Below are 17,469 nucleotides of genomic sequence, written 5' to 3' on the forward strand. Positions count from 1 at the left end.
AAAGTGTCTGATTTGGAGGTCCTTGATAGAACCGCCACTATGGTTGAGGGTTATGCTAAAGAGTATCTAGGGATATGGTCTTAGCATTGGAACTCAAAATCTCTACTCGCCTACTAGCCATTGGCTGGTAGCAATTCACCCCCAGCATGCAGTGGCAAGTTGTTTTTGGCCTAAACTTTATACAAAAATAAGCACTTTCTATCTGATGCAATAGCTGCGGTTCACCAACAAGGAGTTCCCCCACCCTTGTGAATACAAATAAAAACACCTCTTTTTGATTGTTTTAATTTTTGGCCTGGCTTGTAGCGTAGGAATCTTGAGCCCTGGTAGGGAATACTGCACTGCATCACTATTGTACTGACAATTCAGGCTGGAGTTATATTGCCTAAAATGCAGTTCATGCAGAGATATAATCACTTATGTGCCGGGTGGATAGTAGCACCCCTTGCACAAGTAACTTACGCAGCCAATAGCATTGCTCCGGGCTGTCTAATGTTTATTATGTGCAAAAAATACATCTGTCATCAGCGTGCACTGCCCTCTGGAGACAGCCATATTGAGCTTGATTCCCCCTTCCTCCATTGTCGTTTAGTTCTTTTTTTCTAATAATTTCCCCCCTCCATATGTCCACCCCCACTCCTTCCACTCACCAGCTCAGAGTCAGTGAAACAGTCCAATAAAATCCTTCTCTTTAAGAAGCATTTGATTGGACCTCCCAAGGCCAGGGAAAATGTCAGAGGGAGACATGTAGAGCAGCTCCGTGAGGTTCGCACTGGATTACAGGTAAGTATATTGCTTTTTTTGCAGGTTCTAAGGGCACGTTCTAGTAAATAATGTCCAATAGAAAGCTTTAAAGGGTTACTGCTCTTCTCTGGAAATTACAGCATTGTAAATATATCTATTAAAGGACCACTATAGGCACCCAGACCACTTCAGCAGAGAAACTGCTATGTTTACATATGGGTTAATCCAGCCTCTAGTGGCTGTCTCATTGACAGCCGCTAGAGGCGCTTCCGCGCTTCTCACTGTGATTTTCACAGTGAGAAGACGCCAGCTTCCATAGGAAAGCATTGAGAATGCTTTTCTATGGACTGACCGAATGCGCGCGAGGCTCTTGCTGCGCATGCGCATTCGTCAGAAGGAGGAGGAGAGTCCCCAGCGCCAAGGGAGCCCAGCGCTGGAGAAAGGTAAGATTTTAACCCCTTCCTCCCCCTAGAGCCCGGTGGGAGAGGGGACCCTGGGGGGACCTATTAACACTATAGTGCCAGGAAAACAAGTTTGTTTTCCTGGCACTATAGTGGTCCTTTAAATCACCTATATATTTGCACTAAAACCTTTTTTTTAACCTTCTGTGATTTTATTTACACAAAACAGATTTTGCCCTGTTTTTGTGTTGTGTTACTATATAAAAGAATGTTCCTTTTCCTTTTTGTTCTTTTTTATCCATTTTCAGACTATAGTTTAAGTCCTTCGCTACTTCAGATAATTAAATACATATAAGCATCAAAGCACCACTAACATATTTAAAAATTGTCATGCTTTGCAGCAGACTCCCAGTGGGCCGATTTCTTTTACAAAATCTTAAAATAAATCATCAGGATTGCATTTCTCCAGAATCTCCTATTCGCCCTGTCATTTTGTTACACTTCTAACAATTAAGATTTTTATATATACCATAATATTTTCAGACTTTTTTTCTATAGAACCTCAAATTTTCATCTGTTCAACACAAACTTATGCAATACAATTTTTTAGATTATTTTATCCAAATGTAAGACTCTTGTGCTTGCTTTGTTTTTTCACCCAAATAGTTTCCATATTTCTCTCAAACCTATAAATGTCTCCGGTAATTTTGGTGATCACTGGGACATCAATATGTATTCTTCAGCGTTGTAATGAACCTAGGTTCTCTCCTCAGGCAAGTATATACAAACAAAAGTATGATGATATATGATGTCACCTACTCAGAGCATGATGCTATACAATATTTTGCTACGGTGTCTGTTACAATAATGTCAGTATGCAATTTCCAAATTATTTATTCAATTCCTTCTTAAACTAACAAGATCTTTACCCTTTCCAGCACCTTAGGCAATGTGCATGTTCCAAGTGTCTGCTGTGAGTCTGTAGGACATCTGCCATTTCTTTAGTAACACGATCTGATTGCGGGTGTTGTTAACTATTATTGCATGTTTAACTTTCATTTAATCGGTTAATGCAGGGTGGGTTAAGGCGACACATTGCTTTTTGTCACAGGCGGTAGATTTTCTCTGTTAATGTTATTGTGACTGAATTCCAATCTTGTTTTTTTTTTTTTTTTTTTTGTTTTGTTTTGTTCCTATCAGAGTTAATCACTAAAGAAAAATAAAAGGAATTCCTGGAAATTGAACAGGGAATTTCAAATGGTAGGCAGAAAAGAAATTAGAATTGGAAAAATCTTCCAACAAAGATATTATTCCATCTCGGATATCATGGCCAAATTTTGCAATTCCCTTTGGTCAAATCCATCTAAGACTTCTAAATCTGCTTTGAAAAAAGAATTGTGAAAAGAAAACAAGTTTAGCTTTGAGATGCTGGACTTCACAAATTCACTGCATTCCTAGTGAGAGTCATAGATAAAAAAACATTTGTGTTTACTCATAAACACATTAAAATGCAGCAGTATGGAAACTCTAAACCAGGGGTAGACAACCGTTGGCACTCCAGATGTTGCACCCATAGTGCTGGCAAAGCATCATGGGAGGTGTAGTCCAAAACATCTGGAGTGCCGAAGGTTGCCTATGCCTGCGTCTAAACCTATGTTATGGGGTCTATTAAATAGTTATCTGATTTACTGCATTTTGTTCTCTTATCAGCAGAGTAATTAATTTATTACGGTTCAACTAACACATTACCAAACCCAATTGGGTGGGATAGTTTTGACATTGAAAGTAATATTCATTTCAACATTGAACCCTTTGATGGGTCTGATACGCTGAACGTGCTTTAACTAAGCTTTATCTATAGCTGAAAGGCTATAACCTACCTATTGCTCCCACTGCTGTCTAAAGTTGGACGGTACGCATTAGTGGGGTAGTCTGGCTGCAGCAGATGTGGTAACAGTAGGTGTAGGTGTAGCCCCATTTTTTAAACCAAATTGTATGAAGATGCTTTAACACAAATTGCAGAAACAACCACCAGAAACTCTTTGCACTAGATCTATTACAATAACCTGTTGTGTTTATGGTGGTTAGAGTGTCCCTTTAAGTGCAATCTTGTTGTACTAACAGAAAGGAAAGTTATAGAAACCTCTCTCTCACGAGGAAGCTTCTATGTCTAAATATGGTAACTGATATGTTTAACCCCTTAAGGACCAAACTTCTGGAATAAAAGGGAATCATGACATGTCACACACGTCATGTGTCCTTAAGGGGTTAAAACACCAAAATTGATAATTTCCTGATACAGCCACAATTTATTTGTTTTTACATGTCTCCTATGACCTCCGTTATTAACTACTAGACGATATTTTACATGATCAGATATGACTTTTCCTGAAACTTTGTAACCTCGTCTATTTCTATTCTGCTTCTGTGTGTTCACCCTAGAGTAGACTTAAAATGTAAAACAGAGGAAGCCGGGAATCTTTTAACACCCAATGCTTTCCGTATATATTTAACGGATTTTCACTCATGTATTACATTCCCAGCAATTTCATGTTCGTTTCTGCAATAGTCTGTTTCTTATCTCTGAAATAACCATGAAAAAAAAGAATATCCTGTGTAAATTGTAAAGTTGACCTACAATCCGGCAGTAGGAATCAATTTTTTTTTAGATACAATAAAAATCAAAACATTTGCGTAAAACACTTGCAAGCCACTTTTTTTGCCCTTTACAAAAGCGTTGAAATGATCTAGACTGACCTTGAAATGTAGCTCGTCTCGTCATGTCAAGTTTCCCCTTCCTGACATGGCAGTCAGTGAACTCCCTCTTGATCGAATTCTGCCAAGTTATTACAAACAGTTATAAATAGCATTTTTGCTGAATACAAGACGCTGAAGACTTGCTTTAGGTCTAACATTTCCATATGTTCTTTGGTTGGAATAGAGAAAAAAAATCTGTTATATATCATGTTGTAACTATAAGGCATTTTTGTTTTCTAGACTAGAGCATTTTATACAGTGATGGTTTTCCAACCCTGTCCAGGGTTATTAGGGTTATAAAGGATATTAGGGATTCCATAGGAGGTAAATTGGCAAGGCCATACACCATAAGCATGACACTATCTATCATATGTCCCACCCACAATATATTTAATATAGTTTTTAGATGAAATATGTTTTTGAGATATTTGCAGGTCAGATCTCCACGTTCATCTTACAATAGAGACAGTAAAGGATGTGGTTATAGCTGGATTTTAATTATGGACATCCTGCTATCTTAATATGGTAAATGTATGTTTTATATAGAAAAGCATGCATGGCGCCTACAAAGTGAGTAGGTCAGTGGCAGACGTGGCAAGACTAATTTTAGCCATGCTCACTAATTTTCTACTCTGTTACTAAAATCTTATTGCACGTACTCATAAGAACAGATAACAATCAGTGCTGTTATTTTTAACATAATCGTGTATGTGAAAATGTTATAAAAACAGGATTTGTACTCTGTTCAGTTCACTGAGCTCCAAATGTTACCCCAGATTCAGTAGATAGCCTGGGCCAACTCATCCCTAACATGGCTAATCTTCTCACACTGATCTACATAGGATACTGTTGCTAACGTAACTCTGTGCCAAGCTTCACTCTGAAAGATCACAGCAAGTTAAAAGACGCAACAGAATTTGCAGCTGAATTAATTTTAGTTAAAAACCATCAAATAGTGAATTTGACAGTTTAGTTATCCAAAATAACTCCTACATGTTTTTCAGTATTATTCTCCAAGTGTCATAGTTGGTATCTCTCATATATCCTTGGAAACCAGAATAAAGGAATCGGAATCCTAACCATCTAGAGACATTTTAATGTATTTTATTTTTTCTAAATTCCAATTTTAAAGCAGTCATATTTTACGTGGTTTATTGTGCCGGTATTACTTTTTGCCATTGTTTTAGCATTATTTTATAGCTCTATTTACAGACGCAAAGCAATTCAATATTTGTTGGAAATGTTAAAAACAAGAAATTCAACCTTTAGATAGAAATATATCGCCTTTAAAGACAAACGTTTAGATATAATTAGGATCTTTGTTACAAATGAAAAATAATATAAAATGATGCGCTGTACATAATCTAGGGGTGATGTCATCACTGAAATTTTTCTCTAGGGGGGATTTGCGGGGGTGTGAGAGAGAAAATAAATCTTAGCAAGTCATCTTCCCAACTTGGACCAGATTTGTCTCAAAATAACAATGTTTTGAAGTCTGGTAAGGGAATGTTAATACATCTGTCACCCTGTTTCTATCCCTGCTCATTGTTATGAGAAATATTTTAACAGCAGTGAGAAATCCAAATATATTTAGATTGGTAAATCCTTGAAGTGTTTATGTTTAAATTGTGCATGTTGTTCAAGACGGAATTTGAAACCATTATTGGAGTTTACGACGGCAGAGGTTAAAGGCCACCGTGTGCTAAAATACCCAACCCCTAGGATAAAGGAAGATGGCAAGAGACAAATGGTTGTATTGTACAACCAGTGGAATTAATACACAGACGTACTGTACACTGTGAATGTTACCTTGGGGAATAGTCATGCGTCTACGTTAAAGCGATTTGGAATGCTCAGTCCTTAGACAGTCTTGATCCAGAATGATTGGCATTTTTGTAGAGGACCATTATGATCTTTCACAGTCATATAGACAACCCCCTAAGCAGTGACTTTAAATCTGGTTTACTACACAGAAAGACATGCAAAGATAATGATAAAAGTTTTTTGAAAAACTGGCTTTTCTCTGATGGATAGATACGTGAGTGGTTTTTGGCAGATTAATTGATGAGTAATGCAGCACAGATGTGATGAGAGGTACCAAAAATGCAATTTTAAATGTTAAAGAATTGTGTTGTGTGTATTTGGAAGCATAGGAGAGAAAGAAAGCAAAATATAGTTTGCTAAAGAGTAGCACATTTTGTTAAGGAGCACTAGATAGCTTAGGGGAATTTATAACATATAAATATAGTTGTTTTTTTTTTATTGCTTGTGCCTCGATTGGTTAGTTTTTCTCACTTGATCTGCAAAACCAAATGGCAGGAGAAGCGTCGTCTATCAGTGTACTGAAAAATATATACATAACATTTATATTATGTATATATGTAGCAGTATACTGATAGGCCCATTTTTGTGTCCTTTTGTTTATTTGAATAGTTTTCCTGAATCTTTTTGTGTTACCGAAATTTTGCCAAACCAAATCGCCATATGGCCAAAATTTTGCTGTTACAAAAAATATATATAAATAGAGGATGCAAGGTATGAGAGGGGGAAACAGGGGGTGCAGGGTATAAGAGGGGGAGACAGGGGATGCTGGGTATGAGATGGGACATGGGGCTGCAAGCTGAGAGGGGAAGACAGGAACTGCTGGGTGGGAGTGGGAGACAGGGGATGCAGAGTATGAGAGGGAGAGGCAGGGGATGCTGGGTGAGAGGGGAAGACAGTGGATGCTGGTTGATAGGGGAAGACAGGTAGTGCAGGGTGAGAGGTGGAGACGGGCTGCAGCATATGAGAGGGGCTGGGGCTGCAGGGTAAGAGGGGGCAGGGCCTGCAGGGTAAAGGGGGGCTGGGCTGCAGGGTAAAAAGGGGGAAGGGGCTGCAGGGTGAGAGGGGGCAGGGACTGCAGGGTAATGGGGGGCAGGGGATGCAGTGTGAGAGGGGGACATGGGCTACAGGGTGAGAGGGGGACAGGTGCTGCAGGGTGAGAGGGGGACAGGGGTTGCAGCATATGAGAGGGGCTGGAGCTGCAGGGTAAGAGGGGGCAGGGCCTGCAGGGTAAGAGGGGGCAGGGCCTGCAGGTTAAAAGGGGGGCTGGGGCTGCAGTGTAAAAGGGGAAGGGGCTGCAGGGTAAGAGGGGGGCAGAGGCTGCAGGGTGAGAGGGGGAAGGGGCTGCAGGGTAATGGGGGCAGGGGATGCAGTGTGAGAGGGGGACATGGGGCAGAAAAGGAAAAAAAAACTTACATACTCCCCCATCCCTCTTCCTTACCTTGAGGAGAGGATGCAGGGAAGTAATTCTTTCCCTCGTGGTACAGTGGAAGAAATATCTGGTCTACACCAATTGACAGGTGTAGACCATGTGCACAGGGCCTGCGCTCTGCTAGTTGCAGGCTGGGGAGAGAGATATTTGATCTTCCCACCGCACAGAGCTCCCTCAATGGGCTAGAGTTTAGGCAGCACCAGCCCTAAAGGGGCTCGTCGGGGAGATCCTTTGATCTCCCCTGTCAGCTGGCCCATGGCCATCGCAGCCCACCAGGCATTTGCCCGGTTTGCCCGATGGCCAGTCCGGGCCTGTTTTGGAAATGCTGTGACCCAGTCTTCTAGTCATAACTATTCGACCCTTGTCAAAGTCGCTATGATCTTTCCAACACATGAAATTGCTGCTTAATATATCCCACCCCTTGACAGGTGCCATGGTAACAATATAATCAATGTTATTCACTTCACCTGTTCACCTAGTTTTACTGTTGTGACTGATCAGTGTATATTCTAGGAGATCAGTAGATTTGTTTTCAAGATTTTGATAGTATCAAAAAGACAACCTTATTTTTAATAAAAATTCCAAGATTCCAGTCATTCGATCAATGTTGCAGAAAAAGATTTGTGATAGAATAAGTCAGAGGCATGCGGACACCCTTTCTCTCCATAAACAAACATTGGCAAAAGAATAAGCTACACTACAAAGCTCAGTGAGCTTCAACAGGGGTTCCTCACAGAATGTGACTATTCCATGAAATCCAAAATGTCTTCTCTGGTAGAGCTGTCCGCTCAGCTGTTAGTGTTTTTATTGTGAATTGGACATTTCCGGAAGCCACAAAATTTCAACAGCAAAGTGAAATCAAATTACCTCTGGAAACAACTTGTGGTGGAATGGAATCAAACCTCCACGGCAAAATTCCTTCCATCTCCCAGAACAGTGCAGCAAATTGGGAGTCACTCCTCAGTAATAATCATAATTGTGAAGTTTTCCTTGAGCGAGGGTGAACATATTTCTGTCTTTGTAGTGTACATATCAGTGTCAACAATCCTTATTATTACCTATAAATTTAAATAATGCTGAAGGTTCATATCACTTGTTTAATAGTCGAACTTTGTCAGGGTTATTCACTAAAGAGAGAATGTTCAGTTATTCAAAAATAAATGTAAAGATTTACACCAAAATAGCTAAACTGGAGACACAAATGACTAGGAGAATGTTTCCAATTCAGCCATGTTGGCCTTGAATTTGGAATTCACTTTGGATTCCTTACAATTCTCGCTGTGTTAAATAACCCTGTGTATTGTTGAACCATTTTCACCACAATGTACACAACTGACATATTTTATTTTATATATTCTCTCTTTAGTAAATAACCCTTTGTGTTTTTAACCATTCCAACCAAAGTGTACACCACCGCAGGATTTTAGTGATTTCTTTATACATTTTGTAAACAATAAAACTCATTTCATCTTTCGTCTTTTTTCCAGATCTAATAGTTGGAGCTTTTGGCGCTGGAAAAGCAGTTGTTTACAGGTTAGTGCTAAAGCTCTGTATACCGCAAAAATGAAACCGAAATAAAGAAAAATACGTAAAATCTGAAGGTCTATAAAATGCAAACTGTGAATAGTTAGTTGTGTGCGATTTTGGCCCTGACTCCTTTTGATGTTGTTAGTGCAAAATAAGAATCTGTGCCTCATTGATCTGGTACTAGATTAAATTAAAGTTCACTCAGACAGAAAGGATAAGACATAGGGCTAGGGTAGGGAGAGAATGGCAATAGAATTGATTAGGTATTCCGATAAAATGTATCCCTATTATTCGGGTATTTTAGTTGGGTGTGTAGTTCCAGTGTGTGTTTCAAAACTAAATAAGTATCCAGTGCAGTTAGTATAAGTAAGCCACTTGCTTCTTTTCTGGTACCTACCTATTCCTAATCTAGCTGCCATAGATGCAGGTTATTTTTCACCGCCACCAACTGAAAATGATAATTAGGAGATATGTGATCTTACTCAGACTAGTAAACGCAGTAATAATTAACCAGCATAAGTTACTAAACTGGTGGAAGGCAAGCAGGTGCTTAATGACACCTTAGATATGGAGTTTATTATTTACCAATCGGTGGTACTTTCAACCAGGAGTATATTTGTTCCAGAGCAAATCCTGGATAAGAGCTTTAACAGAAATACCGTCTACGACCTGTCCCTTTAAATGTGTCGTGCTTAGCAAGGCGCAGTGACAGAGATGAGAAACTACATACGCTTTTAGGCAGCTGGAAAAAAAAAGTCCAGACAGAAAGGATTTTTGCAGTTGAGCCGGAGCAACATATATGCCTTATTTAGGTTTAAATTGTATGAAAATGTTACATAAACAACTTTAACAAGTGACAGAGCCCACGACTGGATTCCAAAGCATTTTAAAGCAATGATACAGTTGTTGAAAAAAGGCAGCAATGAACAAGGAATTGGAAAAATGTAAGAAAAACAAAGGTTCCAATCATGATTTCAGTATTATCAAAGCTAGACATGTCCTGATTAGAATGGTTTGCTTTGTTAGCCTGCTTATCTTTTATTAGCACGGTTATTCCTCAGAAGCATTTTTATCCTTCAGTATAATGTTTTTTCTTAGTATTAAAGCTACTCTCTATTCGTATGGATAATGTTTAGTTCTTGTTCCGGTTTTGATGCAGCTTTATCAATCCAGTATTCTTCATAGAATTTTGACGGAGCGGTGTCAATTCAGACATGATCACAGCAGTATTAATGCAGCGTCACATTTAGTGGGTCACTTTTGCATGGTCCTTTGTGCCTTTTATCTTTATTTGGTGTTGATGTCTCACCTGAAACAGTACGTAATGTGCCCGTTAGACAAAATTGATTCCTGACCACGAGTTTTGTGTTAGTCCTGATTCCAGTGTGTCAGACCTGGCTACGCTCGCTGAATTTACCTTGTCCTGTATTAGAGGCTATCCTCTTCTAGTGTTACTTCTCCTGGACTGAATTGTGTTACATAGTTCAACAGAGACATGTGTCCATGAAGTTCAGCCTTCCTCACATGTGTTTTTTGCTGTTGATCCGAAAGAAGGCAAAAAAACAGTTTGAAGCACTTCAGATGTTAGTATTAATTGTATTACTTCTACCTTAAGTGTTAAGCCCTGCTACCTCAAAGCTCCAATAATACGCCTTTGTAGCTTTCCTACTGTGCTTATGGTTGGTTGCTGAGGATTTTATTGTGGTATCCTGACACTACTTTTGTGATGTTTGATCGGTTCTTGTAACTCACTAATTTTGTGACAGACTAATGATGTTTTTTACTTAATTATGTAAAAGTGATATTTTACATACTACTCTTAGGAATTGTATGGTCCTTTTTTACGGATGATACTACATCTCTACAGAGAGGACCATTCTTTAGTGTAGGGATGATATTTGGAGGTATAGTGCATCAACTAGTTATAAATCATTTAATATACCTGTATTACTCCTTTGTATGTGTGGGTAATACGCCTTGTCTCATTTGGATTACAAAGTGGTTATCATATTTACTTTAGATTTTTTATGCAGTTATGCAGTTTTCCGTCAAATTACTTTGTAACTTTTTGTGAATAGTTTTATTAATTCATTATTTTCCCTATGTAACCCAGAGCGAGACCTGTAGTCACAGTCGATGCTCAGCTTCTACTCCATCCTATGATCCTGAACCCAGAGAATAAAACATGCCAGTTACCTACATCGGACACTCTGGTGACCTGGTAAGTTTTGCTATTAATTTTCTCTATTTATTAAGTAAACAAATAGTGCTTGTCCCATCCATGGCAAGTTGGCTAATGTTTACCTCACCTATTCTATAGCCCCTTGTCAGTGCTTATCCCAGGCTTCCCCAAACTCTGGTCCTGGCTTATCCCATGTCTTCTTTGGTGGTTTATCAGTGCTGATCTCACTTCCCTTGGTGTTGCATTTCTCAGTAGTTATCCCTTCCAAGACAAGTTTATGATTGTAATATATAAACGCATATAGCAATGCTGTGTGAATGGCTAGGCCTGCCAACTGTCTCAGATCTGCCAGGACAGTCCCTATTTCGGAGACTGTCCCAGGTTTCCTTCCTGGTGTTTCTTCCCTGGTGTCCCCAAAATCGGAGCACAAACACATCATAACACATGCTTGTACTATGCTAGGGGCACTATGACCATGTAGAGAGCGTTTTAAAATAACTCTGGGCATGGTCTATGTTTAATGTAGCAGGCAAGCTTAATTGGCTCCCAACCTGTGGGGAATACATGCTTGGTTGACTTGCCTATTTTTTCTGTGTGGTCCCTTCCCTTTGGGAAGTGCAAGAGGCTGGTTGCATCGCCAGGCCCATCTATAAATAGATGGACACCATTTAAGTTGCATAACAGCCACCTATTGCCTAAACATTGGTGTCTGGTCAGGGCTGCCATCAGGGGGTGACAGGCAGTAGTTCTGTAGAGGGCCTGGTCAAGCAATGGTACCCACACAGAGAGGTCCTCATTGCGATACTCCAGCAGACCATTCCCTTTATTGGACCATACTGAATGCCCCTCTTCTTTATAGTGCAGGTCAGATCACTTCCTCCCAGCACTTGTAGAAGCCGCATGGGAAGTTAGCAGAGCTAGGAATTTGCAGCACTGTATCTGCTTATTCTCACTAGACCCCAGAGAAGCCACCCTCCAACTGTAAAAAGGTAACTTAAAAGGAGGGTGGCTAAACAAAATATTTTTTATAATATCTTAATATTGGGTGTGTAGTTCTGTATATGTGTAGAATTGTGTATGTATTAGTGTGTGTGTATATAGAAATGTATGTGTGTATAGATGGGTGTGTATTTGGCATTGTGTGTAGTGTTGTACATGTGAAGAAGTAAGGTGTGTGTGTGTAGTAATGTATGTCTATATAGCTGAGTTCAGCTATGGATATATGTGTAGTAGGGTGTGTGTGTGTGGGCGTGTGTGTTTATATTTATGAGTGTTATTTTTTGTATGTTTAGCAAAGTGTGTGTTATTATTGTGTGTGTGCTTGGCTGCATGTATTGGGGTATGTGTGTATGTCTGCTAGTGTACATCTGTAAATGTGTGTACACATCTGCTTGTATGTGAATGTATATGAGTGTGTCTCATGAGATTGTCTGGAATGTATCTCAGTGTACATGTGTTTGTATCTATGAAAGTGCAGCTCTCTCTGAAAACATGTGTTGGAGTACCTCTGTCTGGTAGCCTGTGCGTCGTGGGGGCCTGCCAGTGGGCTTGTATCTAGCACCAACAATTTTATATGGTGGCCCTGTGTCGGGTCACAGCCTAAGTGTGCAGGGGCCAAATGTGTCAGCCAGGCATACATGTGAGCCTGACTTCCTTGGGATTGCCACAGTGTTCTGTTAAAAACACTCTTGAGAGCAGTACCTCAAAATAGGTATTGTCATAGTGAATCAAAGACAGCTAGACAATATGCTTTATACAAATTTTACAATTGACAGTGCTGCTCTAAGGCGTAAAACAAGAATGATCATTCCAAAATAAGTGCTACTGTCCTGGTGGTATTTTTCTAGATAGATGTCGCAGTATATTTTGAACTCTGAAGGGGGGAATGGTATTGGAAAACTCATTAAAACCTTTGTGTTCAAATACATGAAACTATTGCTCGGACTAAGTAATACAATATTTCCTCATTTTGAGTCTGCTGTTTTTTTACCGGCTCTGAATCTCGCCACTTTCCATTAAGGGGAAAATGTAGCACTGTAAACAGGTGTCAATAACCATTTTAACAATTACTAACAAGATAGGTTTTCCCATTTGCGTAATGAGAATTTTTAGTGTAGGTATAAATTGCTACTTCGTAGAGAAATGAATCCCAAGTTACCTTCACAACAGAAATAGAACTGAAATATTTTAATGTTATATGTGACTGCTAACGGATCTCACTCTGGATTGTCACACTTATGACATGAAACACAAACTAGATGCCAAAATGAATATAGTTTGGAAATCCTGTCCATGTCAGGATTCTGTGGGAATTATATTGGGGGGAAAAAAGATATCTAACCAAATATGTTAATAAAAAGAGATCCTGCACAATATTTAAACATAAACCACACTAACCACACATAGAAATCTTATATCACCACAGTGTAATTCTTGTTACAACATAAACCACACTTGAATGATGGCAAATATATAACCCAGCAATATTTCCATGATATATGTCTGTGGTTAGAAGGCTGAGCAATTAATTACTTGCGGAACTTTTCCTGACATGATAAATGAACCTCCCAAGCTAAGTCTAGGGGAATGTCCACAAACAACAGACTTTTCAAACTTTTAATTGAAATTTCACTCTCCACAAGTTTAAGGGATAATCCAGACGTGGACCCCTTGCTCACGGTGCCTAGGGAGATATCAGCTATGCCTCACTGATGATGCCTTACAAGGCTGAAACGATCGTCTGGGGTTGCTGTGTCTCTTGTGCAGAGGGAACTTGCTGGCATTTTGGATCTGGACTGCCCGTATGGGTGGGACCAGTCTGATATGTTTCAGAGAAGTTCTCTCTGTAATGGCACAAGATGAGCAAAAAACAGCTTGAGCAGTGAGCGGTGACCGACCGAAGGGCAGGCTATTTCAGTTGCTGCCCGTTCTCAGTATTCTCTTGTGACCCATTTTTCACTCTCCACAAGTTTAAGGGATAATCCAGACGTGGACCCCTTGCTCACGGTGCCTAGGGAGATATCAGCTATGCCTCACTGATGATGCCTTACAAGGCTGAAACGATCGTCTGGGGTTGCTGTGTCTCTCGTGCAGAGGGAACTTGCTGGCATTTTGGATCTGGACTGCCCGTATGGGTGGGACCAGTCTGATATGTTTCAGAGAAGTTCTCTCTGTAATGGAACAAGATGAGCAAAAAACAGCTTGAGAACTGAGCGGTGACCGACCGAAGGGCAGGCTATTTCAGTTGCTGCCCGTTCTCAGTATTCTCTTGCGACCCATTTTTCACTCTCCACAAGTTTAAGGGATAATCCAGACGTGGACCCCTTGCTCACGGTGCCTAGGGAGATATCAGCTATGCCTCACTGATGATGCCTTACAAGGCTGAAACGATCGTCTGGGGTTGCTGTGTCTCTCGTGCAGAGGGAACTTGCTGGCATTTTGGATCTGGACTGCCCGTATGGGTGGGACCAGTCTGATATGTTTCAGAGAAGTTATCTCTGTAATGGCACAAGATGAGCAAAAAACAGCTTGAGAACTGAGCGGTGACCGACCGAAGGGCAGGCTATTTCAGTTGCTGCCCGTTCTCAGTATTCTCTTGCGACCCATTTTTCACTCTCCACAAGTTTAAGGGATAATCCAGACGTGGACCCCTTGCTCACGGTGCCTAGGGAGATATCAGCTATGCCTCACTGATGATGCCTTACCAGGCTGAAACGATCGTCTGGGGTTGCTGTGTCTCTCGTGCAGAGGGAACTTGCTGGCATTTTGGATCTGGACTGCCCGTATGGGTGGGACCAGTCTGATATGTTTCAGAGAAGTTCTCTCTGTAATGGCACAAGATGAGCAAAAAACAGCTTGAGAACTGAGCGGTGACCGACCGAAGAGCAGGCTATTTCAGTTGCTGCCCGTTCTCAGTATTCTCTTGCGACCCATTTTTCACTCTCCACAAGTTTAAGGGATAATCCAGACGTGGACCCCTTGCTCACGGTGCCTAGGGAGATATCAGCTATGCCTCACTGATGATGCCTTACAAGGCTGAAACGATCGTCTGGGGTTGCTGTGTCTCTCGTGCAGAGGGAACTTGCTGGCATTTTGGATCTGGACTGCCCGTATGGGTGGGACCAGTCTGATATGTTTCAGAGAAGTTCTCTCTGTAATGGCACAAGATGAGCAAAAAACAGCTTGAGAACTGAGCGGTGACCGACCGAAGGGCAGGCTATTTCAGTTGCTGCCCGTTCTCAGTATTCTCTTGCGACCCATTTTTCACTCTCCACAAGTTTAAGGGATAATCCAGACGTGGACCCCTTGCTCACGGTGCCTAGGGAGATATCAGCTATGCCTCACTGATGATGCCTTACAAGGCTGAAACGATCGTCTGGGGTTGCTGTGTCTCTCGTGCAGAGGGAACTTGCTGGCATTTTGGATCTGGACTGCCCGTATGGGTGGGACCAGTCTGATATGTTTCAGAGAAGTTCTCTCTGTAATGGCACAAGATGAGCAAAAAACAGCTTGAGAACTGAGCGGTGACCGACCGAAGGGCAGGCTATTTCAGTTGCTGCCCGTTCTCAGTATTCTCTTGCGACCCATTTTTCACTCTCCACAAGTTTAAGGGATAATCCAGACGTGGACCCCTTGCTCACGGTGCCTAGGGAGATATCAGCTATGCCTCACTGATGATGCCTTACAAGGCTGAAACGATTGTCTGGGGTTGCTGTGTCTCTCGTGCAGAGGGAACTTGCTGGCATTTTGGATCTGGACTGCCCGTATGGGTGGGACCAGTCTGATATGTTTCAGAGAAGTTCTCTCTGTAATGGCACAAGATGAGCAAAAAACAGCTTGAGAACTGAGCGGTGACCGACCAAAGGGCAGGCTATTTCAGTTGCTGCCCGTTCTCAGTATTCTCTTGCGACCCATTTTTCACTCTCCACAAGTTTAAGGGATAATCCAGACGTGGACCCCTTGCTCGCGGTGCCTAGGGAGATATCAGCTATGCCTCACTGATGATGCCTTACAAGGCTGAAACGATCGTCTGGGGTTGCTGTGTCTCTCGTGCAGAGGGAACTTGCTGGCATTTTGGATCTGGACTGCCCGTATGGGTGGGACCAGTCTGATATGTTTCAGAGAAGTTCTCTCTGTAATGGCACAAGATGAGCAAAAAACAGCTTGAGAACTGAGCGGTGACCGACCGAAGGGCAGGCTATTTCAGTTGCTGCCCGTTCTCAGTATTCTCTTGCGACCCATTTTTCACTCTTTAATTGAAATTTGGTTCATTAACCACTTAGTAACCAGACCGTTTTAAAATTTTCATACCGTTAAGGACCAGGGGCTGTTTTTACATTTCTGTGGTGTTTTTATTTAGCTGTAATTTTCCTCTTACTCATTTATTGTACCCACACAAATTATATACTGGTTTTCTCACCAATAAATGGTCTTTCTAAAGATACAATTTTTTTCATCATATCTTATAATTTCTTATAAAAATTTTTTTTTAAATATGATGACAAAATGTTAAAAAAAAACTTTTTTCTAACTTTGACCCTCAAAATCTGTTACGCATCTACAACCGCCAAAAAACACGCGTGCTAAATAGTTTCTATATTTTGTCCTGAGTTTAGAAATACCCAATGTTAACATGTTCTTAGATTTTTTATTTTGGAAGTTTTAGGGCAACAAGTACAAGTAGCACTTTGCTATTTCCCCGCCAATTTCTTTCAAAATTACAAAAATTACAGTGTAACAATGATATCTGTCAGGAATCCCTGAATAACCCTTCATATGCATATATTTTTTAAAAGAAGTCAACCTAAGGTATTTAACTTGGGGTATTTTGACTCTTTTCATGCAACCATTTTACCACTAATCTATGCCAAGTTTAAAAAATAATAATAATTGGGGATTTTTAAGAATAGCAATTTAAGAATACATGTACTGATAACTTTAAGGGTTACTGCCAAAGAACACCCTAATATGTGTTCAGCAACATCTCCCAAGTACAGTGATACCACCCATGTATAGGTGTTTCTGATTCTCTGGGGGCTAAAATACCTTATTTGGAGGGGGCACATTCCAGTTTTCCAACTTGGAATTTTCACCGCTGGTCATCATGCTCCCATGTCCTATATGGGACATTTTTGAAACCGGCCAATGTAATTTACCCCCCATGAAATCATATATTTTTGAAAAGTAAACACCCTAGGGTATTTCAAATGGTGGTATTTTAACACTTTCCATGCACTAATTCTACCACCAGTCTTTGTCAAACTTTTGGGTAGTCATTTTTTTGTGTTATTTTTCTTCTCATATTGTACTTTAGGTATGGATTCTCAGATCCTGTTATGTGTTACTGGCAAAGAATACCCCAATATGTGTTCAGCAACATCTCCCAAGTACAACAGTGCCCCCAATGTACGGGTTTTATGGGCTTATGTAAACTTTTTTTCTGGCACTAGGGGGACTGCTTGAGAGCTCAGGCAGGCCCCCTGCAGGCACTGTACAAGCCGGCTATTACGGCCATGTGATTGCGAGGACCCCGCGATCACATGACCCAGGAGGGCCAGATCGGGCAGTGGGGGTCTGCCTGAGCTCCCAGTCAGACCCCAGGATCG

The 17,469-nt window shown here is 40.8% G+C and overlaps 1 protein-coding gene across 1 annotated transcript in view; it reads left to right on the forward strand.

The window, feature by feature from the left end:
* ITGA8 (integrin subunit alpha 8) overlaps positions 1-17,469 on the forward strand; it is a 130,286-nt gene that overhangs the window by 45,815 nt on the left and 67,002 nt on the right. Inside the window, exons 14-15 of the mRNA XM_063452474.1 lie at positions 8,643-8,688; positions 10,796-10,903. Of these exons, the coding sequence (XP_063308544.1) occupies positions 8,643-8,688; positions 10,796-10,903 (154 nt within the window). The remainder of the gene's footprint in view (positions 1-8,642; positions 8,689-10,795; positions 10,904-17,469) is intronic.

This window comes from Pelobates fuscus, chromosome 4 (genome assembly GCF_036172605.1).
Source record: "Pelobates fuscus isolate aPelFus1 chromosome 4, aPelFus1.pri, whole genome shotgun sequence".
In the NCBI taxonomy this organism is placed as follows: Eukaryota; Metazoa; Chordata; class Amphibia; order Anura; family Pelobatidae; genus Pelobates; species Pelobates fuscus.